Raw genomic sequence first — 16,411 nt, forward strand, 5'->3', positions numbered from 1 at the left:
GCTCCAGCCGCAGACACAAACCTGGAGTTCCATGTCTTTGTTAACTGCAGATCTTGAACTAGTCTTTTGTGAAGTACTCTCCATACTCATATCCGTTTCCGTTCCTAAGTCGTTAACCGTGTTGTCCAACGTTGAGTCATCTTCCGCCCCCGCTCTCGCAGACTCTAGCGGGTATTTTTCTCTTTAATTTCTTAGAAGCCTTGGGCGGGTGTCTTCAGCATCCTGTAAACACAGAGCTGGATCCTGCCGACAAGGGTAGCTAACCCTTACCAGGCTGTCACAAGGTCTTTCCCTTGTTGCCAGCTGCACTATTCACAGCAGTCACTGCACGTATCCAGATCTTCATGATTTCCATTACACGAGAGTAGATGTTAAAACTTCATGCTGATTTGAACTCGGCTCTCGCCAAGATAATTAAGACATTATGGTAACGTTGAATTAGATTTTGTAATGGTAGTTTATTTGAAGCTGCTATAAGAGTATTTATCCAACCCCCCTTGCAGATACTTCAATGCTGTACTTCCAGTAAAGTCACATGAAGAAATTAGATCGCCACTGAAAACACATCAGTCACAGGAAAAGTATCAAAGGTGCTCAAAGGTGAAACATTGCCAAAAGAGAACTATACATTAAAAATATAATGCTCAGGAAGAGTCACTGTCTAATAAAACTAAATGTTCTGAATTGTTTTTTTTTTTATAACAAGAACTCACATTCCCAGAAGCAACTCACACTTGACAGCTGCGTTCCCTCATTCGTCATGCAGCCTGGCTGCTGCTGGAGTATATCATTATTTTGCTGCAGGGTTTTCGATTTGAAGATTGATTTGAAGATTGATAGAAATGCATTGAATTGTGAAAATGTAGCCCTGTACAATACATATCCCAGTATGCACCGCAGTAGCTCTGTGGATAGATCATGTGTATGTGACGAATCAGTTGCACTTGCTAATTTAGAAACATATTTTAATTGCCAGTAACAGCCTTGGTATGGCAGTAAAAACGGCAATGTCACAGGTAAAAAAAAGAATGAGTTTACAAGCAGCATTTACATCATCACTTAAACCACACACTGCTTATAGATAGTGTGTTGACAGCATTGTTAAGTTAAAGGAACAGCTTGAGACACCTTCCAACACCTTGTGGAGTCTATGCCCGTGATCAGTTCAAATGGTGGCCCAACCTGATGTTACGTATTCCTAATAACATGTGTTGTCTGCAGACAGGATTCACAGCTGGGTTACTTCAGTCCAGCAAGACTTACTGAGATACCTCGCTGGAGTTCAAGCTCACCTTGTGGTTTCGTCTTGACAGTTTTTCCACAGGGCTTGGTCACACTGACAGGGTCAGAGCAGGTAGCGTCCAGCAGGGCTCTCTTCAGGGTTCCAGTGCGGGTCTTTTTGCCGGTGGACAGGTCACATTCCCCCCATGCCTGGAAGTCATACTTGCATTCACCTGCAGGGAGGAAGCGTTTGAAACTCATTTACATTGACACCCAGTCCTCAGCAGCTAAATACCAGAAAATGACCCAGTTTAAAAGTAGAAACAAATGGGGGTCAGGTGGCACAGGTGAGTAATTCACTAGCCACTCATGCCCTTCAGCTCTGGAGGCCTGGGTTGTTACAATGTAGTTACTGTAACACGTGTTACTTTAATGTGTTTTTATTTGCACGTTCACAATATCATTTGTCATTTAGTATCACTATTATGATTTATTATTTATTATGATTTATTATGTCATTTACTATCATTATTATGATTTATTATGTGTTATGATTGTTTATTTTGTTGATTCACTATTGAATTATTGTTTGATCACGGCATAGAGTATGTGTGAATATTTTTGTGTTCCTACCCCTGCATCCGTTCCTCAAGTGAATGATCCTGCTAAGCATGTAGTCGGTTTTGTCCTCAGAGTGGGAGCAAGATGGAGGGTAGAGAGTAAAGCTTTGTGTGTGTTGCTTTGTGTGTGTCTGTCTGTTGTTATTATTATTCTGGTGTGTTTTGTGTGAGGTATCGCACTACCTTTGGCGAGAAAGAGAAAGCACATTCATTATTATACTACCATACATGCCAACAGTCCCTATATGGTCAGGACAGTCCCGATTTCCTAGCAAATGTCCCACGTCCCGATGCATAGGAAGAAAGACCCGATATTTACCCATAGAAAAAAATTCATTTATTCTGCACAGTTAGTGAAAACCACACTCTGTGCTCTTCATGCGGCTGACACATCTGCTGATCACTAACTTACTGGTATACAAAGGTAAGAACACTTCATTGTGTCTATGTTTACTGTCACTCTGGTCGTGTGGTGTTGAGTTGAGAGGATACGTCTATTATATGATAGTGTTTTTTTGCGTATCACCCCTCCCATGTGTATGATGTGTATACAGAACGATGGTTTAACTGATGCTGATATATCAATGTAAAATGTAATATGCTATGTGATGCATTTTGGAATACAGAATTATTCTGTAAGTGCAAAAACAAAACTGTTTAAAAAGAAATATATATATATATATATATATATATATATATATATATATATATATATATATATATATTGAGGAGTCACAATAAAAGTCCCAACAGCAGAAACACGGATAAGTTAATGCAATATCTCAACTACGTCAAATATTGAAGCATATATTTATAGTTTTAACATGAGGACAACAACAATATTTTTAGCCTTCTTAAAGAAGTCATTCCATGTCTCATGTGTACAAAAAAGCTAACAAAAATAAAAACGGTAGCCAGATATTTACAGAATAAAAAACAATAACACAAGTCTGTAAAATATTACATTGCAAGATTTTCACAAATTATGTATAGGGTGTGCAGCTAAAGCAAAGGTTAACCGCTCAGCTTCAGTTGGTTTGAAATGTGTAGGTCAGGGGTTTCCAATCCTGGTCCTGGAGGACTGGTGTCCCTGCTGGTTTTTGTTTCAGGTGTACTGTAAATTAATTAATTTGACCGATTAAGTTCCTTAATTGGTACAGTTGGAACAAAAAACAAGAGGGACACCGGCCATCTAGGACCAGGATTGAACACCCCTGCCTAGGTGATATGGTTGTGAATATCAAATGAATATCGAACTTCAAACTAACTTTACCGCTGGTGACGCCAGTTGCTGGTTTGTTTAGAACCAGGTTCGTGGTTGTTAAGCCTATTGCTAGGCAAATAACATATTGACTTCCTTGCGTATTCAAATGGAGCTGGGATTTCATTTTAATTGCCCTGACAATGATACTAAAAGTACACTGCTAATACAATATAAATTGAAATGTTTTGGTGATTTTATATCTCTGAAATTCTCTGATGACTGTCCTGGAAATCGCTAGTCGTTTTTGACAAAAATTGGTGCCAAGTCAGCCCTTAAAGTCGCTAGATTTAGCAACAAATTTGCTAAGTTGGCAACACTGATTCCTGGTGCCCTGAGGTGTGTACTGAGTGCTGCTACATGTAGGGGAGCAGAAACTTTTCAATGTACCATCCTCTGTATATGTTGGCAAAAAGCTTAGTCAATGAAATGGCGCCATTCAAGGGGGAACTGGTGGTGCTGTGCTTGACTGCCTGGGGGCCATTCTGGCTACAAGTTCTTATGTGTCCCCTCAGGATATCCGGACCCTAGCCATTGGGGTGGGTAGTGATTGGTGCTTTTTAAATGTACTAATTTACAAGAGACTGCCACTATTTATTGCTAGTGATTGTTGCTACCTATTTGAAATACTATGTGGTTTTGTTAATGATTATTGATATATATTGAAATACTATCTGTTAATTGTTGATACCTGCTGAAGTATTATTAAATGCTGCTAATAATGACCTGTTTATATATCAGCCTTTCTGTGGAATTGCTGAGAAATATTGGCCATTAGAACTTGCTTACTTTTTAGATATGATGGTACTGTGACACCAATAAATTTCATTTTAAACAAACCTTTGGGGTGTGGTAAACTCCTTTCTGCGTGTGTGGTGAGCGTCCATCTGCTCTTCCAAATAAAAGATCCTGTGTGAGTGGAACTACTTTTATTCTGGTTTACCTTTATAGCTGCGGTCAGAATTAATTAGACATTCTAGAGGATCTCTCACCTCTATATAAAAGCTATAGAGAGTGGCGTAGTCGGGACAACAATTCTTACCTGCCGTTTACCGTGATAGTAATGATGACACATTTAAAAGTCAATTCATAATACAAATAGTATGTGTATTTCTCTTTTGGGAACAGGACGGGTTCCGTTCACGCCGGTCCATATTGACTACATGCACAGTTACTGTATGTGACATATCGTGCTGCAAATTTGCAGAATCCACCTTAGGTTGCAGAAATATTGATGAACTGCAGAATCTGCAAAAAACTTTTTTTACCTTGTCAACAAACTGAACTCTACAGAAGAACAAATAAAAGTTCCGTTAGGCAGAGCTGTGAGCTTTTAAATACCTGAGCTTTGTCTCTCTGGCTCAACCTGCTCAGTCGAAAAGCAAACTTCTGTATGTAACAACACTTCATACTGGTATGTTTAACAAATCCACTGCTAAAATTGATAACTTCAATCTAAGTTGGCTTCTGAAGGCAGGACACACTTTTCACAGTACTGAGAATTAGTTTTTTATTTCTTCAAGTCTATTTGATGTAGAATCATACTAAGACATTTCATTTTGAAGGTAATACTGTGTTACAGAATAGCCTGCAAAGTTTATAAGAAACACATTACGTTGCTGTGTCCCGTGTTTCCATATCACAGGGGTTATATTTTGAAACATATTGCAGACTCCTTTTTAAAATATTTTTTATTTTCCATTTTGCAGAACAAAGTAACAGAACGATACAAAGGAAATGCTGTACAAAACAATAGTAAAATAAAAAAATAAATATATAACAAAAAATAAATTGAGAGATTAAAATTGGTAAATAGAACTGAGAGTTCAACCTATAATCTTTTAATGGTTGTAACTTCTGCAAGATTCCTTCCTCTTAACTATAATATATTAGGGTCAACAATGCTCAAAGGAAGTCTTTCCATGTAGTCTATATAAGGTTGCCATATTTTAAAAAATATGTTTATCTTATTCCTTACTGCATAAGTTATTTTTTCCAAAGGTAGACAACTGTTAATTTTAGCATACCACAGTGAAACCAGGCGAGGGCAGTCTTGCTTCCACTTCAGAGCTATGCATTTTTTCGCTATAGCCAATGCCAGGTCAATACATTTTATAAATAGGGTACCCAGCTGCTGTACTGTATCAAATACAATATCTTTGTTTAAATCTAGAGTTCAGAATTATAATTATTGCTTCAGGAGGTCTTTGTTTTTTTTTTTTTTTTTTTTTTTTTTTAAGGATTACTATGATTAGCCACAGAAAATGAATCAGGTAAACCTATCTACATTAATAATTTAGATTCTGGTATAGTAAGCAAACTTGTTAAATTTGCAGACGACACAAAAATAGGAGGAGTAGCAAACACTGTTGCAGCAGCAAAGGTCATTCAGAATGATCCAGACAGCATTCAGAACTGGGCAGACACATGGCAAATTACATTTAATAGAGAAAAGTGTAAGGTACTGCACGCAGGCAATAAAAATGTGCATTATAAATATCATATGGGAGATACTGAAATTGAAGAAGGAATCTATGAAAAAGACCTAGGAGTTTATGTTGACTCAGAAATGTCTTCATCTAGACAATGTGGGGAAGCTATAAAAAAGGCCAACAAGATGCTCGGATATATTGTGAGAAGTGTTGATAAAGGGGCATTCAGAACAGAAAATAGGAGGCACTTTTTTACACAGAGAATTGTGAGGGTCTGGAACCAACTCCCCAGTAATGTTGTTGAAGCTGACACCCTGGGATCCTTCAAGAAGCTGCTTGATGAGATTCTGGGATCAATAAGCTACTAACAACCAAACGAGCAAGATGGGCTGAATGGCCTCCTCTCGTTTGTAAACTTTCATATGTTCTTATGTTCTTATATAGTTTGAGTTGCTAGATTAAGAACATCCACCAACAGGGTTAACAAAAATAAAGTTCAGGAGGGAAGGTATCCTCTTCTGGAGATCTACTGTAAAGAGTTAATGGCTGTACTAATTTCTACTTCTGTAAAGTGTGCTTCCTTTATCCGCCTGAGAGAGTTTGGGCATTTTTATTGAGGAAAGAAAATAATCAATTTTTGTTTGTTCATCATGAAAACCAGATGCATATAATTCTGTATAATAATTTTTAAACATATAATGTATTTCTTTGGGGTTGTGCGTTATCTTTTTATCTAAGTTTTCTATAGCATTAATTGTTCTTCCACTTTCCACACGACAAATCTTTCTCACCTAATTCATAATACTTCTGCCTGGATTGGAAATGGCTTTTTCAGCCTTGTAGGTGTGAAGAGAATTATACTTCAGTTTTTTTATTTACCAAAAGTCTATATACTTCTTTAGACCCTGTAGCCTGATAATCCTTCTCCAGTGGTAATATTTCTCCCTCTAAATCTTCACATTCAGCATTGTGTAAGAAATAATCTGGTCCCTCAGGTAGACTTTAAGTGCCTCCCAGAGGATAAAACTATTTGGGGAAGAAGGGTAATTAGTTTATATGAAATAATTAATTTGATCCTTGATAAATGTATAGAAATCAGTCTGTTTCAGGAGTGATGGGTTAAGTCTCCATCTATATGCCCCTCTCGCCCTATCAGAGGTTGTTATTGATAAAAAGGGGCTTGTAACCAGAAGGTCCCCGGTTCAAATCCCACCTCAGCCACTGACTAATTGTGTGACCTTGAGCAAGTCACTTAACCTCCTTGTGTTCCGTCTTTCGAGTGAGACGTAATTGTAAGTGACTCTGCAGCTGATGCATAGTTCACAAACCCTAATCTCTGTAAATCGCCTTGGATAAAGGCGTCTACTAAATAAACAAATAAACAAATAATAATAATAATAATAATAATAATAATAATAATGATAAAGTTAAAGGAGAATGGTCTGAGATGGTCCGAGAAAGGTACTGTGTATTCATTACTGTATGAATCAATGGCATGGATAGGAAAACATACGAGTAATCTATACAAGTATGAGTGCCATGAGGGCTAGAGCAGAAAGAATAGTCTCTGCCCTGGGGATGAACATGTCTCCAAATCTCTTTTAAATTCAGATCTTTTAAAAAGGACAGTGTCATGTTGGCAGATTTAGTCAATGGGTAAGCAGAAGTAGATTATCTATCTAGAATTGGATCTAAACACGAATTAAAATACCCCCCTGCCATTAACAAGCCCCCACAATCTGAAACTTTAAGAAACAGGTCTTGAACAAATATATGATCATCAAAATGGGGGTTATGTACATTAAGCAGTGTCCAGGATTCTGAATACAGTGTACCCTGAATCAAAATGTATCTACCCGAAGGATCAACAAGTGATTTAGTAATGCAAAAAGGTATATTTTTAACAATTAATATTGTTACCCCTCTGGCTTTTGTATTAAAAGATGAAGCGTATACCTGTCCCACCCATTCTCTACAAAGTGTCTCATGTTCTTTATTGGTAAAGTGTGAAGTAAAGCATATCGGATATTTCTCGATCTTTTCACCTCATCGAACCCCCTCCAACGTCTCGTCAAGTCAGCACTCATGTCGGGGAAAAAACATCACAGTCTTATTTTTATTTAGAACTTTCCCCTTTTCTCTCACTCAGAGGATCTTTTCCCTGTCCTGACAATTCACAATGACAATTCTGGGATTTTGATCTGGAGCTGGTTGGGTATTAGGGCACGATAAGCGGAGTCAGTGGCTCCCCGGAATGTTAACTACCCAATACTGCCGGTATCATTTCAGTAAAGAACTTACAGGCAAGCCCACAGGCGCCCGGCCAGACTACAGGGGTCGCTGGTGCGCGGTGAGCCGAGGGCACCCTGGCCGACATAACCCTCCCCCTCCCTTCCTCCCTCCGGGTGACGCTTGGCCAATTGTGCGGCGCCCCCTGGGAGCTCCCGTCCACGGTCGGCTGTGGAATAGCCTGGACTTGAACTCACGACGTCCAAACTATAGAGCGCATCCGGCACTCCACGTGGAGAGCCTTTACTGGATGCACCACTCGGGAGCCCCCCATCATTTCAGTAAAGAACTTAATCGGTCTGTGCCCTCAGAGCCTTCTGGCAAGCCCACTATACGAATATTGCAACGTCTGCTTCAATTTTCCAGATTGTTTCATTTCTTAGCATTTTGTTTTCTTTTATTAAAGTATTTACCTTTTTATCCAACTGCGCCACACTGTCCCCAGTAGTGTTTGCGCTGGCAGCGTAGATTTTTTATTTCTGTTTCTCCCCAACATGCTGTAGACATCAATCAACAAGTCACTGTACTATATTTGTTTGTAAAGTGGTGTTGGACACAAAAAGAAGGTAAAAACCAGGGATGGTAGCAGAGAGATCCTTACAAACACGTCCGCTCAGCACTGCAGCATATTGCTGACTCCTTTGAAATTTGTAATCATACATCATGGGTCATAAATCAACTGGGCACTACATTCTCAACATTTACTCACCAGGGAAATGCATTGATCCTGCTCTTGCGTTATTGCAGGAGGGAGCCTGAACTGGATACACTGCGATGTTTAAAAGAAAAAAAACATTTTTCTCTGCCATATGTTCCCACGTAAAAATGGAAAAAAAAGTAATTCCCTTGTTAATTTACCTATGATGTGTGAATAAAAAATACCAAAACAAAATGCTTCGATACAGACAACACGGGATACAGCAAAGGTAAACCCTTGTAATCACTGTAGGGTCATGAACACGGGACACAGCAAAGGTAAGCCCTCGTAAACACTGCAGGGTCATGAACACGGGACACAGCAAAGGTAAACCCTCGTAAACACTGCAGGGTCATGAACACGGGATACAGCAAAGGTAAACCCTCGTAAACACTGCAGGGTCATGAACAAGGGACACAGCAAACGTAAACCCTCGTAAACACTGCAGGGTCATGAACACGGGATACAGCAAAGGTAAACCCTCGTAAACACTGCAGGGTCATGAACAAGGGACACAGCAAAGGTAAACCCTCGTAAACACTGCAGGGTCATGAACACGGGATACAGCAAACGTAAACCCTCGTAAACACTGCAGGGTCATGAACACGGGATACAGCAAAGGTAAACCCTCGTAAACACTGCAGGGTCATGAACAAGGGACACAGCAAACGTAAACCCTCGTAAACACTGCAGGGTCATGAACACGGGATACAGCAAAGGTAAACCCTCGTAAACACTGCAGGGTCATGAACACGGGATACAGCAAAGGTAAACCCTCGTAAACACTGCAGGGTCATGAACACGGGATACAGCAAAGGTAAACCCTCGTAAACACTGCAGGGTCATGAACACGGGATACAGCAAAGGTAAACCCTCGTAAACACTGCAGGGTCATGAACACGGGATACAGCAAAGGTAAACCCTCGTAAACACTGCAGGGTCATCAACACGGGATACAGCAAAGGTAAACCCTCGTAAACACTGCAGGGTCATGAACACGGGATACAGCAATGGTAAACCCTTGTAAGCATTGACCTGTTTTTAAAAGGACCAGTATACATTACTTTATAGGTTCTACTAAAAATTTTGTTTTAAAAATGTATTACCTTGAAAAATAGATTTCAGTATGCTACTTAGAGTGCTGTATAATACATACATAACCTATATTATTTTCATGTATACTGGTCTTAGCGTTTGTGTTGTGATCAAATAATGGCCCTACCTGTTTTATGTACAATATGCAAAGGATAATGCATGATGTTTATTTTAATTTCGATTATGTTCCCCATAACTGTTACCGCTAACACAAGATGCAACCCACTGTATGATTTCCAATTTTATTTTGGGATTACGACCGCCCAAAATGCGAAACTCTCAAAACTAAGAACTAAGTTAGAACTTGTACGTTTGAAGGGACCGAGCATCACTTGTCCCATGGCGTCAGCTGGAAGTGTCCCTGGTTACACCGTGTAGCTCGCTTGTTTCAGGCTCTAAAGCAAGTCTATGCTCGTGAAGATAGTCCTATAATAACTAATTCTGCTAACATCAAGGATCATGTCCCTCTGGTTTTGTGATTTATTACCAATATAAACCTCACTTTTTTGTTACCTTTGCTGGTAAAAAAAGAGAATTGCTCTACTTAATGCATGTTAACATGCTCTCCCAATGCAGTGTCATTGTGATATTGTGTTGTTGAGTTTAGCCAGTATTTGTTTATTTCATTTTTTCAGAGTTTTTGTATATAGTCATTTGTTGTTTTGTTTTGTTATATTTAAAAAAAACCTAATACAGGAAAAAAAAAAACCCATATAAATACGAACTTTATGTTTTATTTTGTTTGAAATACATTCCAGACACTTATTTGGATTCAGAGGGGCAATATTACAATTAAGGCTATTATAATAACATATTCTTAGATAAGTAATGCTTAGAGCCTATTACGAATCGATTACAATTTTCTGGGTTCTCAAGTTTTTCCACCACATAATTTTCCAGAATTTTATGTTTTTATGGGATGCCTACTATTAGCAAAATAGGATGAAACTGAAATTGTGGGATATTAATCATACACTTCTTAATTGCAATGCCCTGTTACTAAATCATTTTAATGACAAAAAAGACGTGTCGTTAACATTAATATGAAACCTCAGTCCTCAAACCAAACCCAGCCTCCACTCACCTCCAAACTGCTTCTTCCAGTTGCAGGGGATCTTGCACCTCTGGGTCTTGATGGTTTGCTTGCAGTCATTCCCTGTGCGGGTTCCCTCTCTTGTTCCCAGGCCACAGTCCCCAACATTCGCCACACAGACACTCCACTGCCACTCCCCACAGTCTGACTTCCGCTCGTTCTTGCCTGCAAGAGGAAATGGGCCCCCTGTTGATTTTGTACATATGCAAGCCTTTGAGCTGCTTGATTTCAAACTGTACATTAGTTCAGTCAGAAAATGTATGCGATAGATAATTTATTAAAACAAACTAGGCAACACGACTATGATATACATATTTTACACTGCATTCTTTGGCCTTTGGCCTTGCCTTTTGAGTTACTCCTGCCCATAAATTAGCTTGCAGATAAGTGGACAGGCTGGTCATAAGGAAGCCATGGGCAGGGGGGCAGGAAAGCTGCCCTCCCCCGTTAGATGTAGCCAAAAAAACATGTGGAGGCTGGGGAGGAGGATGTGAGCTCTGGCACACAGCAGTGACGTAGTGGATTGAGGTAAGACATAAATCCTTTCCTTGCTGTCATTGGACGTATTGTTTATTGAGGAATGACTAAGAAACTAGTTATTAGATTGACGATTTAGTCTGGTATTGAAGTGCCTAAAAGATTATTGTTATTTACATGATTTGATCTAAGGTTAGAGTTCCCTGCCAGAACAATTGCTTTGCTTACTGGAATAGGAATGGTCAAACATCATTCTGAAATGTCCAAGTGAAAAGGATACTTTATATCAGGGGCACAATTCTGGTCCTTGAGGTCTGGAACACTCCTGGTCTTTCTTCCACCTGTACCCTAAATTACTTAATTGAACCTATTTAATCTTCTTCCAGGTTAACTGGATATTTATTTAATGATAATACCATCAACACAGAGTACCTTAATATCCTATTATGTGTGTTCTGTGTGTTATTTCTTCTTTGATCATTATTTAACATGCTTACTAAGTTGAAAAAAATGCTTTTCAAAAAAATACTCAAACCTGTGCAATGCCAATATACTTCCCACAACAACCCTTGAAGAGGCTTTTCTGATCAAATGTATGCAGGAATAGTGATAATGAACTGAGAAGAAATAAAATGAAATAATATTAATGAACAAACTTACATTTCTGTGGTTGTTCATGTCTGTGGGGAAATGTTATTTAAGGTAAGCCAGGAATTAAATGTATTATAATCCAGACCCAGCTACCTCCAGACCCTCATCTCTCCCTACACCCCCACTCGACCTCTCTGCTCCTCCTGCACTAGAAGACTGGCTATACCTCCTCTACGCTCCCCTGCCTCCAGAGCCCGCTCCTTCTCCACCCTCGCCCCGCAGTGGTGGAATGACCTTCCTACAGAGGTCAGGACTGCCCAGTCCCTGACCACCTTCCGGCGCCTCCTCAAGACTCACCTCTTCAGACAGCACCTGTAGAACTCCTCTTTTCCCTCTGGACACTTTATCACTGTTCCTTAATGCGCTTTACTTGCACTTATCTGCTCCCTATTTTACTGCATTTAATCCTGTACTTTAAAGAGTACTGTACTGTAATCTGCCACAAGTGTTATTCAATCTGTAGTATTTTGCATTTAATTGTATCCTGAGGTAACTATCACTGACACTGTTATCTGCTCCGATATTAATTCGTATTTTGTAATATACTTGTACTTACTAGAACTGAAGTAATTGTATTTTATCTTGCTCTTAATTGTATTAATACTTGTACTGTGATTCTTGAAATGTATTTTTGGTTTACGACTGTAAGTCGCTCTGGATAAGGGCGTCTGCTAAGAAATAAATAATAATAATAATTAGGAAGGTTCAAAAGTACAATAAGTAAGAAGTTAAGAAAACTGAACACAATGGACAATGTTAGGAAATATCTACTCTACTTAAGAAAGAAGGCCAGAAAACGAGTGGCTTATGGGTCAATTGGATCAAACTATATCCCACCCGAATAAGCCAAAGATATATTGTATTAGATGCTTTTACAGCACTGGTGAACCCCATAGTCCAGAAAGTTAAAGAAGCTGAAAGTCCAGAGTCCAGAATTAAAGAAGTTAAAATGTTGCAAAATTAGAAGTGGAATGGTCTCTATTAGAATTTGAAATAAATCCCATTAAACTAAATAAGGCAATTAATTTAGATCATGAATATTCAAAATGTAGTTCTGTTGACAATATTTGGATAAAACATGTTTATAATTTTTATAGTTTTGTTGTATGTGTCTTTTGTATGATTTGTCCCTGTTGTATTACATAGTTTCTTTAATAAAGAGAAATTGGGGTATGGTACATGGTAAAAATCCAGGGTATTTGTAAAATTAGCTCTGTTCTACACAGCACACAATACCAGTTAAAAAAAACGCCATTCCTCCAAATACTGACCAAGCCTAACGTAGGGGTCATGCCTTGGTTGTCCATTAAAAAACAGAACTCAGACACACAATGAGGGGTTGAGAGATTAGGTCCAGAGAAACCCTAAACAGTGGAATACAGTAGCTTAATAGATTCAGGTTTTCCCACAACTCATTCTGCCTTGAGAAGAAAGGGAGCCACATCATTCTAGGAAGGTCATGGAAATTACATAAACAGAATTTACGAACGAGGGGTCGTCTCATCTATGTTCGCCTGGTTCCTAGTGGCTGATTGATCTCAAAACTTGGTCTTAAAGGACCACAATGATTCAGCTTCAATATGACGAGGTAACCCAATCCATACCCTCACCACCATGCATGAGGAAGTGTCTCCTAAGTCTATTTCCACTTACTATTTCCCAATGGTGTCCTCTGGTTTCTGTGCTGGTTACGATAAACTTGGTCAGCTCCCTTTTACATTTTTTTAGATTTCAATAATGTCACCCCTAATGCTTCTTTGTTCTAGGCTAAATAGATGATTTCATACTATCATCATTGATTATTCCTTTAAACCCTGGTGTTAGTCTGGGTGGTCTTTGTGGGATTCTCAACAGGTCCACAAAGTATTTTTGGTACAGTGTTGACCAGAGTGCGGTATCACTGCATTATACAACCTCATCATAACCTCCTTTTTCCTGTGATATGTGCCTCACCTGGTTTCTCTGCCTTTCCAGCATCCACTGCCATTGCTGAGAGAACCAGCAGGACCAATACGAGTCCTCCCATCATCCACTGCTGCTGCATTCTGTAAAGATAAGAGTCAGTCATGAGATAATCATCTTTGTACAGAGAAATATAATGCGATATTACATGGCTAGACTCTGTAACCAGCTCAGCCCATTAAAAAGTTGTAGTTTACAATCCTGGCTTGAATTTCATGGTATTTACAACTGATTAACAGCAGTTGATTATGACAAAACAGCCCTTCACTTGCTGTATTTGAAAAGCAGTTTACTATTTATGTTTAGTAATTGCTGCATTATGTATCCGGCTTTTAAAGCTACAGTGTATGTTAAAATATTATTCTTAAGGTAAATAACTTGTCAGTGGTTCTCAAACGTTTTTCTCAAACAAGAGACACAAAGATTTAACAAGTCAATAACTTAATTAAATCGAAGAAAACAAAAATGCTTGGGCAGCTGGTGTTTTTATTTATTTGATGAAACATAAAGAAATTGTAATCGACTTAAAAATAGTTTGCCTTGAAAATCTGTATCTTTTCATTATTAACAAAAATACATGCTTGCCATTTTTAAATGCTTGGTCACTAACAAGGCTAACATTGCAGGTCATGTCAGCTCTGTTTATGGAGCAATTAAGACCAGCACGGAGGCTTCATTCATTTTAATGAATTACAATAAATGGAAATGTTAAAAACACAAACCTAATAACGAATACATTTTAGACACTACAAAACTCCTTTTTTTAACTTGGAGATATTCTCCATGTGTGCATTGTCTTGCCTACATCTGTAGCTGTGTTTTTAAGGTCTCAAAAATCTATAAACTATGCTGCTGCATCCTTTCCGTAATTATGTAACCCTTCCACGGACCACCAGTGGTCCACAGATTGAGAACCACTGACAAGTTAAATAATGTTTCATTACCACTGGATACTTGGTTTTCTAGCTATATGGAAACACGTAGTAGAACATCGTTTTAAAGTAACATACGGAGAGCCTTTAGGGTGTATTTTTTCTTTGTTTAATAAATCCCATATTAATGAAGCATTACCATACTTACACACAGTATTTTCTAACCCATGAGGTGATGAGGCAGCACAGGAAGTATCTCTGCCTTCCCCTATTTTCACACTTGGAATAAGAGGAGCTACATTTAATGAAAAGGAATCGCTGTGAGATATAAGCATTATCAACAACCATGTTTCTTAATCACTTCGCTGTGCTCAAATTGCTGGAAAGGTACAGAACACCAGGGAGTTCAAATACTGCCATTCAATTAATTATGAGCGACATTTTTTCCACACTTACTGTTCATTTGAGGTTGTAGCATCTCTTTACAGGTAATAACCACAACTGCTAAATGTCTTTTTAATAGTCTCACATGACAAGACAAGCACTGAAGTGCATTTTTATGAATATTTTATCTGAATATATGTATTGAATCTTGATGAAAATTACCAGCTGACAGAATACACTTCATTTCTGCATTCTGGTTAAATGTGATTAGAAAATTGTTGTGAGGGTGATTGTTATTTACTATTTTACTTTCCTCTGAGCCACTTCAGTTCTCACTTTTTACTTTTCTTCTTGTTTAGTAAGTAGTTTTTGAGAGTGGTTAGGAAATAAATGTTCTCAACTTATGCTGAGTTTTTCAGTCAATGTGAAGGTATTTCAAAAGTACTTTACCAAACAAGTATGTCAGTAATACACCGTATTCCTTCGAATGTAAGACTCACTTTTTGAACAGTTTTTTGCTTCTCAAAAATAGCCTTCCACCTTTCCCTGGAATAAACTGTCAGATCATCCAGTCCGGGGCACTCTGTTCCCTTTACACAGTGCCCTCACAGGTCGGGAGGGAGATTTATAACCAAGATTCATTCTTTCTTTGTCACAATAGCTTATGGAATTTTGTTCTTTTTAACCAAAAAAAGATTGCTAAATACACCTTAAAACAGTTGTATATAGTAAGATGTGGCAAAATATCTCCCCACATGCGGGGTAAATGACTAATGGGGTTTTATTTTTATTTTTTTTTATCTTTGCCTTTTTACCCACATGCCAGATAAGTGTAAATCAGCATTTTATATGTGAAGTGTTCTAAATAAATGTACATTCTGCATGATAAAATGCACAATTTTAAATTAAGTTTACAAATTATACACAAAATATATATTCCCATTATTTAAATTTAAAAAAAAAACCTTTATGATTGGCAGCACAAATTTAGATAAATGAGAGTAAAATTCTTTACATATCTCTCTTAACTAGGGCCATTATAATTGTAACCTGTACCTCATATACCAGATGCATGAGGTTTTCTGAAAAATAAGTTTCTTTTAGAGCATTGCCCTTATTATCTCCCACTGGGGATAAAATCCCCTGCAAAGTGGATATCATGGGGCGGTCCTGCGTATATATGTATGTCACGCTTCAAATTTTTCCATACATTCTCATTGTCATGAAACTTGATGTCAACATTATTTGACCTACTGTAAGTTAATGAGAATATGGTCAGCAACCTTTTCATAATCTTGATAACTTGAATTAGGAATTTACTGTGGATACACTTGCAGGTCTATGGAGTTTCCATGTG

The 16,411-nt window shown here is 38.3% G+C and overlaps 1 protein-coding gene across 3 annotated transcripts in view; it reads right to left on the reverse strand.

Annotated features, from left to right (window-relative positions):
- Positions 1-16,411, reverse strand: part of LOC117415065 (pleiotrophin) — an 86,337-nt gene that overhangs the window by 20,376 nt on the left and 49,550 nt on the right. The window contains exons 2-5 of one of the 3 annotated variants that reach the window (XM_059026782.1): positions 14,879-14,949; positions 13,790-13,881; positions 10,700-10,873; positions 1,293-1,454 (exon numbers count right to left, since the gene is read on the reverse strand). In XM_059026782.1, the coding sequence (XP_058882765.1) occupies positions 1,293-1,454; positions 10,700-10,873; positions 13,790-13,880 (427 nt within the window). In that variant the 5' untranslated portion in view covers position 13,881; positions 14,879-14,949. Of the gene's footprint in view, positions 1-1,292; positions 1,455-10,699; positions 10,874-13,789; positions 13,882-14,878; positions 14,966-16,411 lie in introns of all 3 variants that reach the window. The other 2 variants (XM_059026783.1, XM_034025003.3) reach the window with 2 other exon arrangements.

This window comes from Acipenser ruthenus, chromosome 7, assembly GCF_902713425.1.
Source record: "Acipenser ruthenus chromosome 7, fAciRut3.2 maternal haplotype, whole genome shotgun sequence".
Taxonomy (NCBI): Eukaryota; Metazoa; Chordata; class Actinopteri; order Acipenseriformes; family Acipenseridae; genus Acipenser; species Acipenser ruthenus.